Source organism: Plutella xylostella, chromosome 31 (genome assembly GCF_932276165.1).
Source record: "Plutella xylostella chromosome 31, ilPluXylo3.1, whole genome shotgun sequence".
NCBI classification, from domain to species: domain Eukaryota; kingdom Metazoa; phylum Arthropoda; class Insecta; order Lepidoptera; family Plutellidae; genus Plutella; species Plutella xylostella.
The window spans coordinates 3592007-3614879 of NC_064011.1; the positions used below are offsets into that span (position 1 = coordinate 3592007).

A 22873-nucleotide genomic window follows, 5' to 3' on the forward strand; every position below is an offset into this window, starting at 1 on the left:
GAGCAAGAGACAAACTATTTAATTTTGTTTAACTTTGTTGTGCAATACGCCCTAAGGTATTTTGTCTATTCAAAATTACACTTTATGATTAACTGTGTGAATACCATATTTCTAATTAAATTTTTGACAGGCTTAAAATTTAAATTCTGCCTTCAGAATCGCTGAGTGTCGACTCCCAAGAAAACATTTAAAAATAACATATATACTATTAGGTACTAAGGGATTAAATCAAATGAAAAGACAACTAATACTCTAAATTATTTATTACTTAAAAAAACATTATAATTACATTGCTATGTATACCTTAATTTACTATCTAGAACACCATTCTAGCTTGCTGTCTTGTCTATCCGATGAATCGTTGGAATCTGAAACAAAACACTATATTTTAGAAAATTATAAAGCTAAACATTGTATATTACAAAATAAAGTTCTGTAGACGCTTGCTAGAGCTGATTTTTGCACATTTTTGAAACATGGCGGCAGTGTTTGGTGCTATTTGCAACGGGTTTGACTCCCGCCGGCCCCCTATGACTCTGCGTCTATTAGTTTCCGTCACTGCCTCAGTAATCGGAGTCGCTGTAGTAGGAAGTTTACAGTTTGGGTCCAAGAAACCCGACCGCTTTCATAGTACTTGTGCTAGTCGTCGCTTTTTGCTAAAGTCGTCATAACGCTTGTTTGCGTCTCGGGACGTCTTGTCATAGATAGTACCTACTATAGTTATTCAAATTCAAAATTGTTTAAATGCTAGTTGCAGAAGCCTCCTTTTAAGTAGGTATTAGAAACACCTGTGCCAGGAGACTCCGCTCTTCCTATAGATACTTATTTTGTACGCATATACAGGTTTTAGTTTTATCACATTAACAATTTTGCTATGAATTTACTAACAATTAAATACAAAAAACAAAATTCTGTGCGCCTGTCGTCGTAAAGTAGTTAGTGTCTAGCGGCAGACGACACGACATGACATGAAGTTACAGTAAATTAATTCCATAGAAATACTAACTAGTGACATTGGTCATCAAACCCCGACTAGGCCTAAAACCCTTCCTTCATTGGAAGGAGACCCGTGCCCCAGCAGTGGGGACGTGATGGATTGTGAAAATGACTAGTGAGATTGAATTTGAATTGCGACCCGTCGTCCTCTGCAACCTAATATCGTTGGCCGCCAAGAGTACCTATCCCGGGTTCGACTCCCGGCCGGTATACAACTACATATGTTATATATCTAGTATATAGAGTAGTATATAGTTACCTATGTGTCGTGTGCTAGTCGCGTCGCTTCTTGCTGCGGTCGTCGTTGCGCTCGCGGTGGTCTCGCTTGCGGCTGCTCTTGTCCGCTCGCTTGGCCTCGCTCAAGAAGCGGTCGAGGCCGAACGGGTCGAAGTCCGCCTCGGGCTGGCGCGGCTATTGGTGGGAGATTTGTTTATTATTAAATTAATTATAAGTGAAGTAATTTTGTAAGGGTTGTAAGCCATTGAAAAGTCGGCCAAAGAAGCGAAAATGTTTTAGGTAAAATGAGATTTAAGGATTTCTCCAACAGTTACCGTCAATATTTTTTTTGGAAAAACTAGAATTTACCTAGTTGTTTGGTATCAAAACGGGCAACTCCATTATTCCTTAGGGCTATCAATGGCATAATAAATACTGATGCTGTCAGTCACGTCTGAATGTATTAGACAGTGACTACCATTGAAATCACCCCTAAGGTTCAGACGCCATTGGTGAGTTGCGCTGCGATCGTCAACGTCGTCGCGATGGGACGGTCATAAAATATTATGAGAAACATGCAGCGACGCTGCGACGATGCAACGCACTAATGGGGCCTCGATAAAAAAGAAAATAGTTTAAGGCCTAATTTCACACCATTCGGTTAGGTTAAAAATACCTCGGTTTGGTTACATTTTGGACCGTTAAAGTTAATGAGTGTCCCACCATGCTAAATCACGGGGTTAAATCCCTTGATCGGGTGATAAACTTGATTGCTGCTGTGGGGTTCCGCTAAGACTTGGTTAAGACCGGTAACCAGGCAAACGGGTTGTTTACTTGTGACTCATTCTGTCAAGATTCAAGATGGAAAAATGAACAGAGCCTTTGATAAACAATATACGAACTAGATGTTGTGTGACATAAAAAATGAAGCGAAATACTGTCTGGGTTTTATATAATGTCAAACCGAGATAAAAGATTTAATTTAATGTCCTAACCTAACTTGGAACCGCAATATAGAAACACAAATTGATGGCCCTACCTGGAAATCGAACCCGGGATCCCTGGGTGATGAAGCTGAGCTTCTACCACTAGACCACAGAGGTAGATTCAAGAAGTTAAACCTAATGACTTAATGAGAACTATTGAATTAAGTGAAAAATCTTCTAACAAAATATTTTAAAATAAGACCTTACTTAGAAATTGATATGTTATTTCCCGAGAAGTTTATTTTGCACTGACACTCCATCTTGTTCGTTGTATTGTTTTTCAAAGGGCATGGCGTAATAATATTATTTTCAATGACGGATGTCAAAAAACAACCTCGGTAGAAATAGTAACCATGGCAACCTCAAAACCAAAAAGTTTGGTTGTTTGAGGTTGTTTGAAATCACAGAGACATAGACAACAAATTTCAATGAATATGACAGAATATTGAGTGAAGTGTGAGGGAAATGAGTGAATGATACACATAATGCTGGATTTATGAATGGTCGGTTAGATTTTCGTCGTGGGACTCATCCAGTTAACAAGGGTAATAATCCTTAAACGCGTCGTCAGCAAATCCGTTATTGAGACTGTAACTAACAGAATCATGAGAAACCTGGTCTAAGGGTACAGGAAAAGACGCCCCGTCATGGTTACTGAGTCTGAAGGCACAAATTCAAATTTTAGTGCTAGCAAACTATATAGGTATTTATAGATTTACGGCCACTCAGAGTCGAATTTTAAACAAATATTTTTAGGTTTTCAGAGCACCAAAAATAGAATTTGTGCCTTCAGAATTGACATGAATGAGCCCCTTCTTTTCCTGTACCCTTCTATTTCAAAACTAATTCATCTTATGGATTTTACTATTATATTTGAAAATAAATGAATTATTATTATATTAAACACTACATACCGGAGGCGCCTCATCCCTGGCGGTGCCGGCGTCCTTCTCGAACTGCACGGGCCCGGCGCGCGAGTTGGACGCCGACGTGCCCGCGAACTCCTTGTCCGCTACGAACCTGGAATTGTAGGAGAAATAGGGGTTTTAGAATAGGTGATTGGTGGTAATGGTAAGACTGTTTGCGGATTCCATAACGGATGCGGATTGCGCGCCATTTTCCCGCGTCTCGCGTGCATATCCACGCGTCACAATGAATACGTATTCTACAGGATTACGTTGACAGGATTGCTAAATTCGACCAGATCGACCTTAGCGGCATTGCCGTCGAAATTCAGCTTAGCTACTTAAGACAATGTTCTAGAATCTGTGGTCGAAATTTGACCAATGCGGCACGCCGTTGATCGATACTCCGCTTAGCGATCTCCGTCATGGTTTCAGTATCTCCAGTAATCTCCATGTATCGACCAGCTCACCCCACTCACCGTCTAGTATTAGCGTTGGGCATGTCCCGGCTGTAGTGCTCGGTGTCGGCGGCGCGCGTGGGCCGGTAGATGTGCGCGCCGACGCCATCTTGGTTACGCCGCGGGGCTGAGTATACGTTGCAGGCTTCGTCGTCATGTACAGAATACAGAGCGGCGCTCTAATAGCGGTCGTATACTGGTCCGTGGTCGAAAATCAACCTATTAAAATCGGTGGCCGAAATTCGTCTAAAAGAGCTCGTTAGTGGTCGAAATTCAACCGGATAGGACCTGTGGTCAAAATTCGACAAGAAAAGAACATTGGTCGAATTTCGACCAGATTCGACCAGCAACTAACGGTGGTCGAAATTAGACCAGAAACTCACGATGGTCAAAATTAGACCACAAACAAACGATGGTCGAAATTCGACCAGCTTCGACCAGCTCATCCCACTCACCGTCTGGTATTAGCGTTGGGCATGTCCCGGCTGTAGTGCTCGTTGTCGGCGGCGCGCGTGGGCCGGTAGATGTGCGCGCCGACGCCATCTTGGTTACGCCACGGCGCTGAGTATACGTTGTAGGCTTCGTCGTCGTATACAGAATAGGTACAGACCGACGCTCTAAATTCGCCCAGAAACGACCGGTAGTCGAAATTCGACCAGAAACGACCGGTAGTCGAAATTCGACCAGAAACGACCGGTAGTCGAAATTCGACCAGAAACGACCGTTGGTCGAAATTCGACCGAATTCAAATTCAAATTCAAATGGTTTAATCGACGTGAAATTTTACAATTATTTGTCGATAGTCATCTACCACCATTTCACAAAGGCCCCGTCATTGAGAAGGAAAGAAATGGCGAAAGAAACTCCTCGAGCATCTTTTCAACTTTTTCCTTATATCTATTACAATTTTTACTTATATCTAGTACCTACAATTTTACTTAAGTACCTATATCCATTTCATTTTTTCAATAGCCTTAGCTGAGGTGGACAAGACCACGCGTTTTTGTCGTTTAAATAATCATTTATACTATAGTAAGCTTTAATACATAATGTAGCTTTAACATAATTCTTAAATTTTTGCTCAGCAAGGTTTATTGCTTCATTTGATAATTTATTATAAAAACGTATACAGTTCCCCATGAATGATGTGTTTGTTTTCGAAAGTCTGAGTGTGGGGAAAAGCAACTTATTTTTGTTTCTGGTCTCAATACCGTGAGTGGCTCCTACTTTAGTAAATGAATTTAAGTTTTTACGAACATACATAATATTTTCATAGATATATTGGCATGGAACAGTTAGTATATCTATTTCCTTAAACGTATCTCTTAATGAAATTCTAGACCCTAATACATATATGGCTCGAATTGCTCGTTTCTGCAGAACAAAGATTTGATTAATGTCAGCCGCTCGTCCCCACAATAGAATTCCGTAAGACATAACACTATGAAAATAACTAAAATACACAAGCCTGGCTGTATCTACATCTGTTAACTGTCTAATAGTTCTAACCGCATAAGCTGCAGAACTCAATCTACCGGCTATCCTCTCAATATGGGGTCCCCATTGCAACTTTGAGTCAATTGTAATACCCAGGAATACCGTTTCATTTACTAACTCTAGCTTATCGTTATTCAATGTCAAATATGTCTCTACTTGTCTTACATTAGGCAAAGTGAATTTAATACATTTTGTTTTCTTGGAGTTAAGAGCTAAATTATTTACAGTGAACCAATTAGCAACTATGGAAAGAGTACTGTTTGCATTGTCAAAATTGACTTCTTGTCGCTTCAACTTAAATATAAGTGAAGTATCATCAGCAAACAGTACTATCTCACATAATTTATCTACCAAAAACGGTAAATCGTTAACATATACAAGAAACAAGAATGGTCCTAAAATCGAGCCTTGGGGAACACCCATACTGACAGGACAGCCAGCCGAACGCACTCCATTTATGTCAACTAGTTGAGTTCTGTTGCTCAAGTATGATTCCAATAATGTAAGAGCTTTGCCAGTTAGCCCATAATATTTAAGTTTCATAAGTAGAGTGGCATGATCCACACAATCAAATGCTTTCGATAGATCGCAAAATACACCCACAGCATCAAGACGTTCCTCCCAAGCACTAAATATGTGTTTGACCAACGCGACACCAGCGTCAGTTGTAGATCGACCTTTGGTGAAACCGAACTGTTGGTTATGGAGAAGGCCGTGAATACTAAAGTGCGAAAGCATTTGATGCAGCATAATTTTTTCAAATATTTTACTCAGTACTGGCAAAACTGATACAGGCCTAAAATTATTGGGATCATTTTTCTCACCAGATTTAAAAAGCGGTATTAGTTTACTAAGTTTCATCAAATCGGGGAATACACCGACCTCAATGCATCTGTTAAAAAGATTAGCCAAGTGGGGTGCTAGGATATCAATAACATGACTAATAACTTTAACGGGCATACCCCATAAGTCTTCTGTCATTTTTAAATTTAATTCTTTATAAGTGGTAATTATGGTCTGTGTATTTATACCATTAAATTGAAAGTCGAGATCGCAAGGCGGTGCATTCCCTCTTAGGAAACGTTCAGCTTCAGCGCAAGATGAATCAAGGTTCTCAGTTGTAGCTATCGGTATACTACGGAAAAAATCTTCAAAGACGGAAGCCACTTCTTCACTAGATGAAACAATTTTATCATTAATTTTAAGTTCAAAATTTAAATCACGTGGTTTATTCTTCCCGGTTTCAGTATTAATGATATTCCATACGGTTTTAATCTTGTTATTAGAGTTTTTAATCTTTCTATTTATATAATCTGATTTAGCTTGGTGGCAAACGGCTTTGAATATCTTTGTATATTTCTTTACATAATCTCTAAAGTTATCGTCATGAGTAAATGTACGCTGTTCATAGAGATCATATAATTTACGTCTGCTCTTATAAATTCCCGATGTTGCCCAGTCATTAAGACATAGTTTACAATTAACATCTACTTCTTTTTTAGTGAACACGTTTTCAAATTCTTGAGACAAACCTTGAAATATTTCCTTAAAGGCATCATTGGGATTTCTTTCAGAGCTTCTACAGTAGTCAAGTTTACTGTTCAATCGAGATTTAAACTTATCAATTCTGTATGATGTTACTGGTCTGAACTTGAAAGTGGCTGACTTACGTTCAAAAGTACAAGGAAACGTAATAATTTGCCCACTGTGGTCGGATGGTAAACAATTGATTACAGAATGATTAGTAAAATCACAATTACAGTAAATATTGTCAATACAAGTGGCCGAAATGCATGTCTGTGGTCGAAATTCCGTTGCCGACCGAAATGCATGTCTGTGGTCGAACTATCTCCGTAATTATTTCAGATTCTGGTCGAAGTTTTACCAGCTTCGACCAGTTTCGACCAGCTATCTCCACTCACCGTCTGGTATTAGCGTTGGGCATGTCCCGGCTGTAGTGCTCGTTGTCGGCGGCGCGCGTGGGCCGGTAGATGTGCGCGCCGACGCCATCTTGGTTACGCCACGGGGCTGAGTATACGTTGTAGGCTTCGTCGTCATGTACAGAATACAGACCGGCGCTCTAATAGCGGTCGTATACTGGTCCGTGGTCGAAATTCGATCAATTTGTATCAGTGGCCGAAATTCTACCAAAAGAGCTTGTTTCTAGTCGAAATTTGTCAAGAATGCTAAATTCGACCAAGTAAGACAGTGGTCGAATTTCGACCAAAAAGGAACGGTGGTCGAAATTCGACCAGAAAAGACCGTTGGTCGAAATTCGACCGAAATGCATGTCTGTGGTCGAAATTCCGTTTAGCTATCTCCGTCATTGTTTCAGAATCCGTGGTCGAATTCGACCAGCTTTGACCACCAGCTGACTCCACTTCACTCACCGTCTAGTATTAGCGTTGGGCATGTCCCGGCTGTAGTGCTCGTTGTCGGCGGCGCGCGTGGGCCGGTAGATGTGCGCGCCGACGCCATCTTGGTTACGCCACGGCGCTGAGTATACGTTGTAGGCTTCGTCGTCGCCGTAGCCTGGGGGTAAAAGGGTAGGTTTTAGAGTAGAGGCAAGTTGTAGGTAGTCTGAACAGAGTACAGTCAGTAAAATACATATTTCAGTTGAAGATAGTTTCAGTTGGTCATAAGTTTTTGTTTGCGCTGCTGTGGCCAATGTAGCCCATTTTGCTGACCCATTAAGGAAAACCGTGCATTCTTGTTTTAATAAGGATAGTAATATCTAGTGTTGCCACGAATAGTGAATTGGCCGAATACCGAATACCGAATATTCGGCGACGCTGCCGGCCGAAGCGCCGAATATTCGGCGCTACAACCTGTTTTTTTTGTTCCTGGAACTGCTTTGAAGAAGTCGCTACAGATTATATGAGAAATGCTAATTACTAGGAGGCAGAATGCTGTGGCAAAGAGTTGAATTTTTATTTGATAATAGTTCGCCTAGATCGGATAGCCGATCCTTACAAGTGGTGGTCAGCAAACAAAAAACAATACCTGAACCTTTTGAAATTTGCAAAAACTTTCTTCACCTGGAAGTAGCGTTTATAGTGAGAGGTTATTTTCTGAGGATGGTTACAATGAAAAGCGCAATGGACAACATTTCAAAAAACTAAAGCTGCTATAAATCGAAAACCATTTCGAGATTTAGCTCTAAAGGAAACAAAAAAAATGTTTTTGTATTTTTTGGATGTATCATTTTCGAGAAAATCATAAAATAGTAAAAAAGTGCTGATGACGTCATGCATCAGGTGCGATGCATTTTGTTGATCAAAGCCTATAGATTTAAAAACAAAGTAACTGTCACTTTCATTTTTGATTGAATTTGACGTTTTAGCGTGACGTTGTTGTTTATTTGGGTCATTTTCATTAATTCTGTTCTGACACTTTCTGACTATTTATTTATTTATTATTAACAGATGACCTCTATATAATATGTCCCAGAGCATGCCACCGCCTACACAGCTGAAACAATGCTTCTGCTTATTTTTTTACATGATAAGTACCTACTTTCCATAATCAGAAATATCAATGTCATTTGAAAATGACCCATTTGTTGGTTGGCATGTAAACAAAGTTTAAATGTCACTTGTCAGTGTCATTTATGTTTTTTTTCGAGACTCAGGCAATAGACAAAAATAAAAATTGATCCTTATATGTGACTTCACTTCCGGTTTTAAAATAATAAACTTTAAAGTTAAAAATAACATGCAAAAATTAATGTATATACAAAATAAAAAAATACGGGTCCACTAATTTTCTATAATCTTTCCGAATAGCTAATAAAAATATAGGGTAAAGAAAATGAAATGTTGTCCATCGTGGGCTACCAAAAAATGCTGAAATGCTCGTTTTTATCCAGCACAACTTACTACTGATAAATTTTAAGTACTAAAATGTTGTGATTTGGAAATAAATACACAATTTTGATTAAAATAACTTTAAAGTAATTTTTTACATGTTTTACTATTCGGTATTCGGCCCGAATAGTACGCACTATTCGGCCGAATACCGAATACTGAAAAAACTGGCCGAATAGGCCGAATACCGAATAGTTGCCGAATATTCGTGGCATCTCTAGTAATATCCCCTCAACAGAAGCGGCCATTTTTTATAATCAAACGCTTGAATATCTACCTCCACCTCACTCGGAAGTGTACTCCACAGACCGTTAGGTCCGAGAAGCGTCGGAGCTATTATTTAAACTCGTAAGCTCGTCGTCTCGTCGGAGCTATTAATTTACTCGTAAGCCACATTCAAATTCTGCGTGTTACTAACCGCTGTCGAGTCTCTTGGAGTTGTTGAACAGGCGCTGGTCGAACATGGACCGGTCGGAGCCCGACGCCGCCTTGGCGGGCAGCCCCAGCGCTATCTGCTCCGAGATGTCGCTATTCTATTCTATTCTATTCTACACAAAGACTGAGGTGAGCTAGCCTATCATTGGCATAGATAAATAATGAGGTAAGCCACCCTAACATTGCCATAGACCAATAATGAGGTAAGCAACCCTAACATTGACCTAGACAAATAATCAGGTAAACCACCCTAAAATCGACACACACAAACAATGAGGTAAGCACCCCTAACACCGACATACCGCTGTCGAGTCCCTTGGAGTTGTTGAACAGGCGCTGGTAGAACATGGCGTCGGAGCCCGGCGCCGCCTTGGCGGGCAGCCCCAGCGCTATCTGCTCCGAGATGTCGCTATTCTATTCTATTCTATTCTACACACAGACTGAGGTAAGCTACCCTATCATTGGCGTAGACGAATAATGAGGTAAGCCACCCTAAAATCGACACACATAAATAATGAGGTAAGCAACCCTATCATTGACCCAGACTAATAATGAGGTAAACAACCCTAACACTGCCATAGACAAAATAATGAGGTAAGCACCCCTAATATCGACATACTAACCCTAACATTGACCTAGACAAATAATGAGGTAAACCACCCTAACATTGCCATAGACAAAATAATGAGGTAAGAGCAATAACATTATAATAATATGTAATAATATGTGGGGACATCTCACACACGGCCATCCGACCCCAAGCTAGGCAGAGCCTGTGTTATGGGTATCGGACAGCTGATATATCTACACAAATACATAGATAGATAGATATTAAATATAAATATCAACACCCAAGACCCGAGTACAAATATTTGTCTTTAAACAAATATCTGCCCCAGCCGGGAATCGAACCCGGGACCTTCGGCATAGCAGTCAGGGCCACTAACCACTACGCCATTCGACCGTCAGAAAGCAGGTAAGCAACCAATCATTGGCATAGACAAAACAATGAGGTAATCACCCTAATATCGACACACACAAATAATAAGGTAAACCACCCTAACATTGACCTAGACAAAATAATCAGGTAAACCACCCCAAAATCGACCTAGACAAATAATGAGGTAAGCCACCCTAACACCGACATACCGCTGTCGAGTCCCTTGGAGTTGTTGAACAGGCGCTGGTCGAACATGGCGTCGGAGCCCGGCGCCGCCTTGGCGGGCAGCCCCAGCGCTATCTGCTCCGAGATGTCGCGCTCGCGGTCCTTGGCTAGCTTGGATCTGTGGAATAACAATTTATTTAAAACAAGCTGTTCGCTTCGCCTTAAAAAAAATCCCGTGGGAATTCCGGGATAAAAAGTAGCCTGTGTTCTTTCTCACGGTCTAGACAATATGTATACCAAATTTTATTCAAATCCGTTCAGTAGTTTTGGCGTGAAAGAGTAACAGACAGACAGACAGACAGACAGTTACTTTCGCATTTATAATATTAGTTGGGATGTTATTTCAACGAGTTTTGATGGGATGAGGTTGTTTTTTAATGGAAAAGGTTTGGGTTTTTTCGTATATTGGCAGTTTATGAAGCTGTAATCTTCAAATTTTGCGTTAATGACGTTCCTAGTATCTCGCCCCGTTGCACTGGTAGATACTCATCTACTGGCTCTAGTTACTGTTTCAGAATGTTATACAGGTGGAAAGTTTATCCGTGATCTTACCGTAAGCTTCTCAATGTACCTTTTACTTTTATGCGACGAATTACACAATAGCATTTTTTGGGAAATTTATGTGACTTCGACTGTTTCTGACTGATAAAATACCACTTTCTAAATGCATTCTTTGACCTATATTCGCTATGTTAACTGACAAAACTGCACCCTGCAAATGAAACATGTGACTCACCTCTTATCAGGCGCAGCCCTCGCCAAGTTCCGATCTCTCTGTCGCTCCTTATGTCTCTCCGCCCTCAGTCTGTCTCTCTCCGCCGCCGGCAGGTTCTCGTCTTCGGGCTCTAAATCGTCTTCCGGAGCTCGTATACCTGATGGGGAGAGGCTGGGTTAATGAGGGGGGTAGGATTTGTTCTGTAAAGTTATGGGTTCAACACACACACACGCACTCACGCCTTGTACTAATGTACTCCCTTGCGGGGTAGGCAGAGGTGCTTTGCTGCACCCACTTTTCGCCAGAGTGTTATGTTAGTCCCAATGTAATAGGGGGCGGGCCTATTGCCATTTTACGGGCACATCCAAGACCCGAGAACAAATATCTGTGTTTAAACAAATATCTGCCCCAGCCGGGAATCGAACCCGGGACCATCGGCTCAGTAGTCAGGGTCACTAACCACTACGCCATTCGGTCGTCATATATGTCGACCGAATGGCGTCATTATGGGTACAAAACAAAGCTAAATGATGTCCGCATTTTGTTTATTATTTTATGTAACCTAAAATGACCTAATGACAACAATTATAATTGTATCAATGAATAATATTATAAATCTTCTAACATAACTAAATAAAAATAAGAAGTGGGGTGATATTTATCAAGACGTTCCTTTTGCACGACGCTCCATCTAGTTAGTATTGTTTATCAAAGATCGTATACAGGGTGTTGCAAAAAGGGTAAGTATACTAAGCCGAAACCTACGTGTGCAGCAAGTTATATCTAAGCCCGGAAATGAAATCAGAATGTCAAAATTCACGAAAATAATTACTTAATAGTAACAAAATTTCTATGGAAAATGATTTCATTTTTGGCTTAGATAGGTATACCATGCTGCACATGTAGGTTTCGGCTTAGAATACCCTTTTTGCAACATCCTGTATACGTATAAAGAAACTCAACGCACCAGCTCTATGGTCCCTGGCCCTTTGAGCCAACATCCTGAGATGCTCCTCTTTCTTCTCCTTCTCTCTCTGCGCGAGTCTTCGCTCCAGCTGGGCTCTCGCTTCGACGGCCTCTCGGGCTTTCCTGAAACACACGAGTTATTCATAAAAATATATTTATTTACAGACCATGTACAACTTTGTACTACATAATTTATTGTCCAGTGGTGGCCTAACTCTTTCTGCTTTAGCGGTATTGAAAATCTTGGCATTATCATAGTTATTGCTATCCGTAACTGGCTTTACGGCCCTTACCTACGAAATAATTTCAGTCCGCCTACTATTTGTCTTTATTATTTGGAAGCCCATCAACCCTTTTACATTACTAAATTGTCTAGTCAGGTTAGCGGTACTCGCTTCTTCTTAGCGTGTCCGTGAAAAACACTGCAGTGGAACCTTGTTTCACGGGGAAAGATATCTGACAGAACCCTTATTACATTAAAATAAGGGTATTTTTTGTTTGTATCAGATGACTTTCCCCGTGATAGGGTTTAGGATCAGTCAGTCGCTGTTTGCGCGGCACGTAAATTTCTTCAATGAACTCTCTTACCTGTCTGCAATATACAGCGCCTCGGCCAATTTGGAGAAATTCTCATTGATGTGCACCTGTTGCAGGCCTCGCCCGTCCGCCGCCAGACGCTTGTCCAGCGGGATCGTGTACCCTGGGGAATGATAAGAGAAGTATATGGTTAGTTATTTTTTACCCTAAGAGCTTAGACTCGTGGTGGCGTAAGTGTTTCTACTGTCTTAGGTGTTCCTACGTTTACGTAGTTTAAGATATGCGAATTTAAGACTGTATTTTACTGTTTCAAGTATATACGCCTTTTCCTAATTTAATTTCATGAATTGGTCTTTGGGGTTTAGAAAGTGCTGGTAAAGTTTCTAAAGACGAGCGAAAACGAATTTAGATGTATGGCCTCGCTCCGCTCGGCTGTCTAGCTTTTAGAAAATCCCGATGCCGGTAAGGTTAGTATTGCCTCGCTACGCTCGGTGTAACGGTTTAGGAAATGCTGGTTAAGTTTAGATTGCCTCGCTTCGCTCGGCTCTCTAGGTTTTAGGAAATGCGTAGTTTGTTTATATGACCTCGCTCCGCTCGGCTCTCTAGGTTTCAGCAAATGCCGGTAAGTTTAGTATTGCCTCGCTGCGCTCGGCTCTCCAGATTTAAGGGAATGTATCTCTCCACACAGCTAAAATTTAAATGCCGTATACACATCAATACACGGTTGAGTCCAGGCGAACACAGCCACACCAACTTTATGTTACCTTTAGCATTCTTCCAGTATCTAAAAACGCAATTAATGCAATAGAAAGCTGTCGTTTCTCGGATCAACCCTGTCTTTTTCAGATTTTATATACAATCTCACCTTCAGCGTTCTTCCAGTGGCTATAAACTCTATTTTTACGTTAAAAGCTAGCGTTTTCACTTAGTTTCTTCGCTAATAAACCCAATTTTCCCTCATCAATCACTATAATCTCACCTTTAGCGTTCTTCCAGTGTGAGACACACGGGGGCACCTTCCAGTCCCGCTGCTGCTTGACGGACACGCGGCGCGGGGGCGAGTGCAGCGCGGGCGCGGGGGGGGAGGGGGCGGCGCGGGGGAGCTTCTTGTTTATTTGTTTAGTCGAATAACATGGCGTGTTTTAAGGTAATAAGCGCGTTTTTCGGTCCTCTATCTACATCTACCACTACAATGTCACCTTTAGCGTTCATCCAGTATCTAAAACGCAATTTTTGCATTAGAACGCTGAATCCACAGCATTCTAATTCATAGTTTCAGTTGAGAAACCCAATTTTTGCTATCTATTTCACCCAGTTTTGTACATAAAAATACCTTTAGCGTTCTTCCAGTATCTAAAAACGCAATTATTGCAATAGCAGCTTTCTATCGTTTCTCGGATCAACCCTGTCTTTTTCGCATTTTCTTCGCCAATAGACGCAATTTTCACTTCTTTTATCGTCATAATGTTAACTTTAGCGTTCTTCCAATGGCAATAAACGCATTTTTTTCGTTAGAATGCTGTCATCTCACCTTTAGCGTTCTTCCAGTATCTATAAACGCAATTTTTGCGTTACAAAGCAGACGTTTTTCGCTTCTCTAAGACTACAATCTCACCTTTAGCGTTCTTCCAGTGTGAGACGCATGGGGGCACCTTCCAGTCCCGCTGCTGCTTGACGGACACGCGGCGCGGGGGGGAGTGCAGCACGGGGGCGGGGGGGGAAGGGGCCGCGCGGGGAATTTTCTTGTTTATTTGGAAGCGGGGCGGCTCCATGGGGTCGGTTTGGGCTTCCACCATACTGTTGGGGATAGATTGTGGTGGTTAAAATTGTAGAACGACCTATAACTCGCTGAACATACAAGCTAAGACAAGTGGTAGTGGCTGGATGAGGAAAGCCGAGGACAGAGTGTTGTGGCGCTGCGGTGGTGAGGCCTATGCCCAGCAGTGAACAACTATGCCAATGGACGATGACTAGCCACATCAGAGCGGTATTCAACAGTGTTGTGACCTAGAGAATAGTATTCAAGAATGTTGTGGCGCTCCTAGCTAGATTACCACTAATACCGTGAAAAGACGTAGACTGTCGTTCAATAAGCAATTTTTATCTGTGTTCATATTATGAACTCTTATTTATATAAGTCAACAAAGACAATATTAAATCCCTTACCGTATAACCCTCTGTTTGGCTCCCGAGTTGAAAGCGCCTCCTTGCTGGGCTGGCGTGTAGCGAATGTACTGGGCCGGGGCCTGCAACGTGGGTTAGTACTATCAGCGGCTTATAGTGGTGATGTGTCCTGTACGGACTGATATAGATTTGATGATATTGCTCGAAGATTTGTGGTGGAAATGCAGCCATAAGCTGTCGCCATAACCAGCTTGGAGAGAATATTCTTATCAGATTGGAAATAGAACCTTGAGTAAGGTGTGTTTTGGACAGTCTGTGTTTAGAGGAGACTTTTGTGGCTGGCTGGAGAACTTTTACTTACATACAGAAAAAATATAGTGATGCCAATTTATCTGGTGGTGGCATAAAACCTCATTGTATTAAGTTTTTTCTAATTAGCACAGTTGCCATGATTTGTTTCAATGGATAGCCAAATAAAAAGATGAAAATTAACATCTATAGGTACTTTTGTCAAAACACTATTATTTGTTTGGTAAGTCTTTCAGCAAACAAAATTTTGTTCAGGGCGTACTGAAAGAAAATCAAGTCTTCAGCACTAAACAGAAACATCAACTTACAAGTTTGCTAACAGCCTTCACAGGCATAGCGGCGGATATCTTAGCATTAGTCAGCTTCTCCAGCGCTAGCCGAGTCTTCTCTGTCACTTCGTTTATGTCCTCTTCATTGGGCTTCTGTAGAGACGGGTCATCCTCCGCTAACACCTCCGAGGGCAGCAGGTCGGTGAGTTTCGAGTAGATTATCTGCAAAGTTTTGAGGCTGATTAGGCGAGATTAAGAAGTTTTTTGAGCTGATTATATGTAATATTAGTTAATTTTCTAATATGTATTGAACTTCCCATTGCGTTTAGTCATAAATAAAATAACCATCTTTTATGTATTTAGGTCTCCTTTTGTCAAACCAACTTTTTTGGTCCTGTTCTGCTTTTATCCACTGTGTAACCCATCCTTACAACCTCGCTGATGGAATCTGACCATTCAGCAGACTCTGTCTGTATCTATGGGGAGCATTTTGTGCCTCACTGACACCTCATTAACTAACAATACACACAAAGTGAAACTTCACAAAACCAACCTTGTCAGCTCCATGTCCCTGCCTTGCTATAGCACTGTATTTAACCTTGCCGGACTCATCAAGCTGTACAGCCAGCGCATTGGACGTGCTCTCCGCCCCTCGGACACCCATACCCAGCGGGTACTGTGCCACATGGATCTCGGGGAATGCTCCACCGTCTGAGGAAAGATGTGATGTTTGGTTTGTATGTTGATTTTCGAATGGGTTTAGTATTTTTTGGTGATGTTAGCAGGAACAAGGCTATGAACTACCTGTGTGCTAGTAATTTTAATATTAAAACATTACAGGAGGTAAAGCATCAGCAATTGCACATAAAAACAACATTTACACAATTGAAATACAAAAAATCATAGCAATATGATGGATTTACCTCCAAAATCTTCCTCTTTGCGAGGTACCCATCCTTTTCTCTCGCCATACGGCGGTATGTTAGTCTGAGAGACCACAAGGGCGCTTCCCACTCGCTGGGCCGCCTTCCTCTCATCATCACGGTCCCAAATCTGCTGCGTTGGAGCAGGCAAAAGGCTGAAAAATCATAATTTACGTTACAACGGATAGGTTAGAAAAGTTTTTGTTTACTTACCATAGAAAAGGTTGGCTTTATGAAAACATGTTTAAAAATATTCCTGTAGGTTTATTTGGATTGTTAATATGATTTTAAAACTAAAGATATGAGCTAGAATTTGTGAAATATTTCCTAAACCTGGATACAATAATAATCATGTTTGGGGAGGCTTCTGAGAGGAAAAACAGTACCTAAATCCATGTAAAATTATAAATAAACAGTTCGGGATAATAAATAATTAAATAAAATGAGTTTGCGTGTTAAAAAGTCTAAAACAATACGAAATAAAATAAAATGCAACACACCTCGACAACGACGCCATTTTGCCTTTTTGGATGAGTTTTTTTTTTCGTAAAAAAGTTAAATTTGTCGTTCAGAAATTTTTAAACTCTTCTGACATTCTGTCAATCGTGCTATTTGTATTTTAATATTTACCTATTTTTACTATCATAATGTTCTTGGAATGCACTGAATAATCGATTGTTTTTTACTCTACTGCCTGCTACTCTACCACTACAACATTCTTGTAACTTCAAAAAAATATGCTGGAGCTTGGAACAATAATTATATACCTACCTTATTATTTAGGAAATCCATCATTTCATTTTGTGGAAATCTAATTTAATTAATATATTATTTTACATCTTATGAAATTCATTAAAATGTTATAATTTAAAATAATAAATTCATACAACTTTTCTCATTTCCATTAAAAAAATAGATCATGGAAAGAAACTGTCAGAATCGTATATAAATGAAGAAGATGCGAACGTCCCCCTTTTATAACCTCAAAAATGCGCGAGAAGATACGATGTCCGACACAAAATTGAGCTAATTTTAATTGAAAATAAGTGTTGAAAGGATCAATTTGCTATTATGCCGTCAAAGAAGCGTAAATACAATGCCAGGTTCCCAGCTGTAAGTGCTAAAACGGCTCCAGAACGACGTAGGAACGAAAAATATGGATTTGTTTTACTGTATGTAGTAGATGATTGATATTGTGTCTATTTGTTTGTAGGGGCGAATCAAGAAGATAATGCAGACTGACGAGGAAGTGGGGAAAGTGGCGCAAGCCGTGCCTATCATAATTTATATCCTTTTCAATACGAGTAATTACATCACAGAAATAATGTTTGGTGACCATTTTTGCAGACAAAATAAATAATGTTGTTATTCGTAATTCTTCAGGAAATTAATTACTGTAAGATCAGTTGTACAGGTAAGATTTAAATCTTATAATCAATTCACAAGGTGTTTAAAACTACAGAAGTAAATAAGATATGCTTATTCTTGGTATTTACTTAATCTTATTGGTATGACATACTTTTTTGTTATTCAACATTACATCTATTAAAAGTCCCTTTTATGGTTTATTGACTACATGGTATGACATGAGACTCTATATTTACAGAAACTGTCTACCCCCATATTGGTAAAAAAGATCACAAACTTATAAATAAGTGGCACATAGGAATAATTTTCAGATTCCTTCTAATTTTTAAGTACTTAGTTAGTCAGATCACACTCAATAATTTACTGTATGTGTGACATGCCCTAATTTTTTATGGCAAAAAGTGATATGTTATAAGCTTGATTTGATGGTATTGCATTATCAAAATATCTGTATGTAAGTCGGTCTACGGCTCTGAAATTGATGACACAGACATGCAATAGGGAAGGCTTAAATAACAGTCCTACATCCATGTCCATCAATGGGTGCATCAAAGAAGCCTACCAGAGGCATATTATGTCGGAAATAATGGTTCTAAAAGTCCAGACTGAATCCCGGGCAGTCAGGAACCAACACTGATTGGCTAATTCTTTCAGCATGGTGAAAAACCCTAGGTGCCTAACCTAACCTAATTATTCTTTATCACCAATATGCTAAGAAGAAGAAGAAGAATGGGATGTGATAGCTTACTGTAAATTAATTTCTTACATCCATATATTTTAAGTTTAACCTCTGTTTAAATTAACTTGGTTATCAAGAATAACAATTACTTCGTTTTTTTTAATTTCTGATACTTACTTTTATCATAATTGGTTAATTAAAATGTACATATAGGTTTACATCAAAGTGTTTCCAATTATAGTAATTATGTTCTCCATGACTCAGTGCCAAACCCATGTTTTAGATTATACTACCTATTTACTTAATATCTTTTACACTGTGCCTATAATAGGTTTCCCATGTTAATTTGAGGAAATGAAGTAGCCCTGAGGGATAATGTAGCATTAGTATGATGAAAGAATTTTAATGGTTGTGTACTTTTTCAGTTTATATCCTACTCCTACTAATATTATAAATGCAAAAGTTTGTATGTGCGTATGTTTGTTACTTCTTCACGTCAAAACGGCTGAATTGGTTTTAATGAAATTTGGTATGGAGTTTGCTGACACCCTGGATTAACAAACAGGCTACTTTTTGTCACAGAATTTCCATGTGAAAACTTTTTAAGGCAAAGAAAGCTCGCGGGAACAGCTAGTTATTTACTAAGTAAGAGTCTTTCCTAATTTTATTTTTATTTATTTTATTTTATCGTATTCGGAAAACTTACAGCTATCTTAAACTAGTTTACATTTATATGATGCATCTAAGAGCCATTTAATAGTTTTCGCATATGGTAATTAAGTAATTTAAGTAATTAAGTTATTTAAACACAAACTTCCACATAATTCCTTAACCGCTCACACCTCGCACCCTGGAGCTCTTCGTCCAGTCCCTCCTGGGCAAGGCGATGCAAGTGACCCTGTCCAGAAACGCCAAGACCCTCAGTCCGGCCCACGTGAAACAGTGCATACTGGCAGAGCAGCGGTTCGACTTTCTTCATGATTTGGTACGTGGTTTTTAAATTTGTGGTGGTGAGTGATGACTGGGTGGTGTGGTGGTTGGTGGGTCTTGACTGCCATGCTGAGGGTTTGGGGTTTGATTCCCAGCCACAACAGTTTTTTATTGTGTCTTTGATGTTAAATGTTTGTGTTGTTTGATGGTGTGGAAATTATGGCAATTACCTTTCAGTCTTGGAGGAGACCCATGTCCCGTAGTGGGCTATTTAGGGGTTGTGTGTGTATTTTGGTTGTGGTAGGAGGGAAATGTGTTGAGCAGTGGACAATTATTGTATCATGATGATGACTCATATATTCAGGCTGATTCCCGTAGCACACAGCTATTGGGCTAATTCGCATCTAGCCAATCCATTCCTTAGGGTGCTTTTCCACCAGAGGTGTGCAATATTACGGATGCGTTTGATATCTATTAATCATATTCATTGGTCCACATAGCATAGCTCTAATGGGAGCGCACCCTTACAGTCTTATTGTCCACTATAGAGGTGATTAAAAATGTTAATGAGTGCTTTTTATTGAATTTCAGGTAAAGAACATCCCAGATGTGTCGGCGGCGGAGGAGAAAGAGATGATGAGCGCAGAAAGCTCACCAAATTCCTCGAGGTAACTGTCAAATTTAGCCCTTCCCATTAAATCCCATATCGTACCAGAAGAATATAGCCTGCTACTGATACACGGGTTCATTATCGACGTAGATAAACGTCAGTACCTATATATCGCGGTTCGCCGTAAATACGGCGCTGTGATTCTTTTAACGCGCAAACGAGTTTATCGACGTGATAACGAATGAAATGTTTATGCACGTTTTGGTTTTCTGGCACAGTCTTTAATAAGTCACGAAAACAATTCAAATTTGATTAGGTAGTACTTCAGTGCACAGTGGCGCCTCTAGCGAAAACTATAAATAACTTACAAAGTGTTAACTTCAATATTGCGTATTGTTGTTAAATGTTTTATTCTTATAATTTCCAGGTTTTCTGACGCCTCAGTGGCGCCTCGCCGCATCGCTCGAGAAGACTCAAACAGCTCAAGCAGTTCAGACGTCAAACTACAAACCATACTCAACTCCAGAGACAAACTGGGGTCAGACATCGAACCCGGGACATCCACCTCCACCATCATCTCCTTAGAAGCCGCCATGGATCTAACGAAAAAAGATCTAGAAACCTTACCAGTGAGAACGGCAAATTTCTACCAAGAGACTTTAGTGGATGAGCCGAGAAGCGTTATAACGTTAAATCCAACGTATTCAACCACCCAACCGTCTACTTCAAGTTACACGATTTTGAACCCGGTTGAGTTGGAGCAGAGGGTCACAATTCCAGTGCCAAAGACGCCAGATGTGAAAATTCATAATTTAACGTTAATGTCTTTGAATAATAATGTTTCGGCGCCTAATACGCCTGTTAATCCTATAGCGCCGATATTGAATATAGATTTTAGTAAAAATCTTGCTGTACCTGAGATTAAAGTGTTAGATTCGAATGTCGCTAATATAGTGGGAGTTAAGGAGGCCAGTAAAAAACCTCTGTCAAGGCAAAATTCTAAGGCGAAAATTGACGCGAAAAAAGTCGAAAAACCATCAACTTCGTCAGTTAATTTAGATTTCGTAGGTCCCGGCAATTTACAAATTGACGAGGACTATGATACGTGAATTTTTGTTTTTAATTTAAGTTTGTTTTGTGTTACTAAGTTATGTTTTTTTGAGCCGCCATTTTGAGGTTATTTGTTGATTTTTTGCAGAAGTTTTGTGTTTTTTTTGGTAAGTAACTAAGTATACGTATCGGAAAGGTGCACAAAATGCTGAAATCTTGAAATGGCGAATTTAATTGAGGCTTAGCTCACGATATGTTACCTAGATCTTGTCATTGTAGAAAGAAATCGTGCAAAACTTATACGGTTAGGCGTATACATTATAGTTTTATGTTCATGATTTTCCATATTTATTGCGTACATTTAGTTTTTTAAAACAGTTTTGCAACTTTTTCGTGAACTAGAATAGAATGGAGTCTCGACGATAAGTAGATTAAAACAATGTATTTAAAAACAATAAAAAATATTGTAGTTGATGGTATATAAAGTCTGTTTTTTAATCTCAGATAAGAACTCAATTGACAGATTCTGAACGGTTCATCAACAGAAAAGTTGATGAACCGTTAAGAATTTGTCAATTTAGTATCTGAGATAAGAAAAACAGACTATAACTGCCTTTGAGAGCGCTTTAAAGGTCTTTCGAATAGTTGTTATAGAGCTCGTATTAGTTTATTTTTTATTAAGATTATTTTTTATTTAGTAACTTCTAGATTAGCCTATCTAGAGTCCGACAACGGTAACTTCGCAACAGAAAAAAGTTCCAACATTATCAGGGCAAAATTTCTATGTAATTTCTGACAATGATATAGTACTACCACTTGAAAAAAGTTATCTTTTATCTTTTGCCAATTGCAAAGTTAGCGTTGGACTCTGTGCGTATGCCTTAGTATGGTGTTTACGATACGTATTTATGTCAATAATATTTATTATGGTTCAGCAAGCAAGATTTCTAAATATTAAAATACAAAGTATAGATTTCCAAAATTAGCGCTCTCATATCTCAGATAAAATGGTAGGATTCGTTTTCTAGACTTCTATTCAGTAGACCGATTAAACTTTAAACAATCTGCTCCATAAAAATGTACTTACCTAATACTTACTCTTTTGTACCTTGTAAAAATCAAACTTTACAAATAAAATTAACAACCAAACAAGGTTTCTGAATTTACATTTTGATAGGTACATAATATTAAAGCGTTGGTGTACATATTTATGGAGCAAATTGTGTCTGTAAATTCAAATAGAATTGTAAAAAATAGCAGATGCACAGTGTTTCAAATAAATAGCAATAAATACAGGCTGTCTCAAACATTTTATTGTAACTATACCTATACGACGACCGAATGGCGTAGTGGTTAGTGACCTGACTACTGAGCCGATGGTCCCGGGTTCGATTCCCGGCTGGGGCAGATATTTGTTTAAAGACAGATATTTGTACTCGGGTCTTGGGTGTTGATATTTATATTTAGTATCTATCTATCTATGTATTTGTGTAGATATATCAGCTGTCCGACACCCATAACACAGGTTCTGCCTAGCTTGGGGTCGGATGGCCGTGTGTGAGATGTCCCCACATATTTATTTATTATTTCTTTATTTATTTATATCTAAGGAAATATTTTTTTGTACGGCGTCCATTGGTAATAAAGCAAACTTCCCATTTAAAAAAATACATTTTAACCCAAAAAAATATTATGGAGGTAAAAAGTCTAAAAGTTGACCAGAATTATGAGACGATCCCTTCGAGTTACAATACGATTTTTGAAATTGCATTCAAACCGAAACACCTTGTATCATACATTTACTTAGGTTTCTATTAAGAATCAGCTTTTGATGTCATATGAGTCATGGTAATATCCGTGAAAAGGTAA

At 39.5% G+C, this 22873-nt stretch overlaps 2 protein-coding genes across 4 annotated transcripts; one reads left to right on the forward strand and one right to left on the reverse strand.

Annotated features, from left to right (window-relative positions):
* Positions 1-248: 248 nt before the first annotated feature.
* LOC105383579 (puff-specific protein Bx42) lies at positions 249-16969 on the reverse strand. 3 transcript variants are annotated; one of them, XM_048632317.1, is made up of 14 exons: positions 16868-16969; positions 16368-16522; positions 15998-16155; positions 15484-15666; positions 14909-14988; positions 14358-14539; positions 12794-12905; positions 12207-12328; positions 11261-11396; positions 10509-10642; positions 7449-7590; positions 3113-3218; positions 1268-1407; positions 249-371 (listed from the first exon to the last, which is right to left on the reverse strand). In XM_048632317.1, the coding sequence occupies exons 1-13, from the start codon at positions 16882-16884 to the stop codon at positions 1270-1272; spliced, it is 1665 nt and encodes a 554-aa protein (XP_048488274.1). In that variant the 5' UTR covers positions 16885-16969; the 3' UTR covers positions 249-371; positions 1268-1269. The 3 variants fall into 3 exon arrangements, with proteins under 3 accessions (XP_048488274.1, XP_048488275.1, XP_048488273.1); XM_048632318.1 differs by having other exon boundaries at positions 249-375; positions 1266-1407; XM_048632316.1 differs by having other exon boundaries at positions 249-368; positions 1256-1407.
* A 327-nt stretch (positions 16970-17296) lies between these two features.
* LOC105383578 (transcription regulator complex subunit bur6) lies at positions 17297-21686 on the forward strand. The gene is made up of 5 exons (XM_011553651.3): positions 17297-17480; positions 17581-17653; positions 19257-19399; positions 19936-20012; positions 20382-21686. The coding sequence occupies exons 1-5, from the start codon at positions 17439-17441 to the stop codon at positions 21061-21063; spliced, it is 1017 nt and encodes a 338-aa protein (XP_011551953.3). The 5' UTR covers positions 17297-17438; the 3' UTR covers positions 21064-21686.
* The last annotated feature ends 1187 nt before the right edge of the window (positions 21687-22873 follow it).

Excerpts from the sequence above, each read along its gene's own strand:
- LOC105383579 (XM_048632317.1), bottom strand. Across the intron at positions 12,329-12,793 it reads GCGCTGTATATTGCAGACAG|GAAAGCCCGAGAGGCCGTCG; the intron begins GTAAGAGAGTTC and ends CGTGTGTTTCAG. Across the intron at positions 10,643-11,260 it reads AGGGCTGCGCCTGATAAGAG|ATCCAAGCTAGCCAAGGACC; the intron begins GTGAGTCACATG and ends GTTATTCCACAG.
- LOC105383578 (XM_011553651.3), top strand. The coding sequence starts at position 17,439 with ATGCCGTCAAAGAAGCGTAAATACAATGCCAGGTTCCCAGCT. Across the intron at positions 19,400-19,935 it reads TCGACTTTCTTCATGATTTG|GTAAAGAACATCCCAGATGT; the intron begins GTACGTGGTTTT and ends ATTGAATTTCAG. Across the intron at positions 20,013-20,381 it reads AGCTCACCAAATTCCTCGAG|GTTTTCTGACGCCTCAGTGG; the intron begins GTAACTGTCAAA and ends TATAATTTCCAG.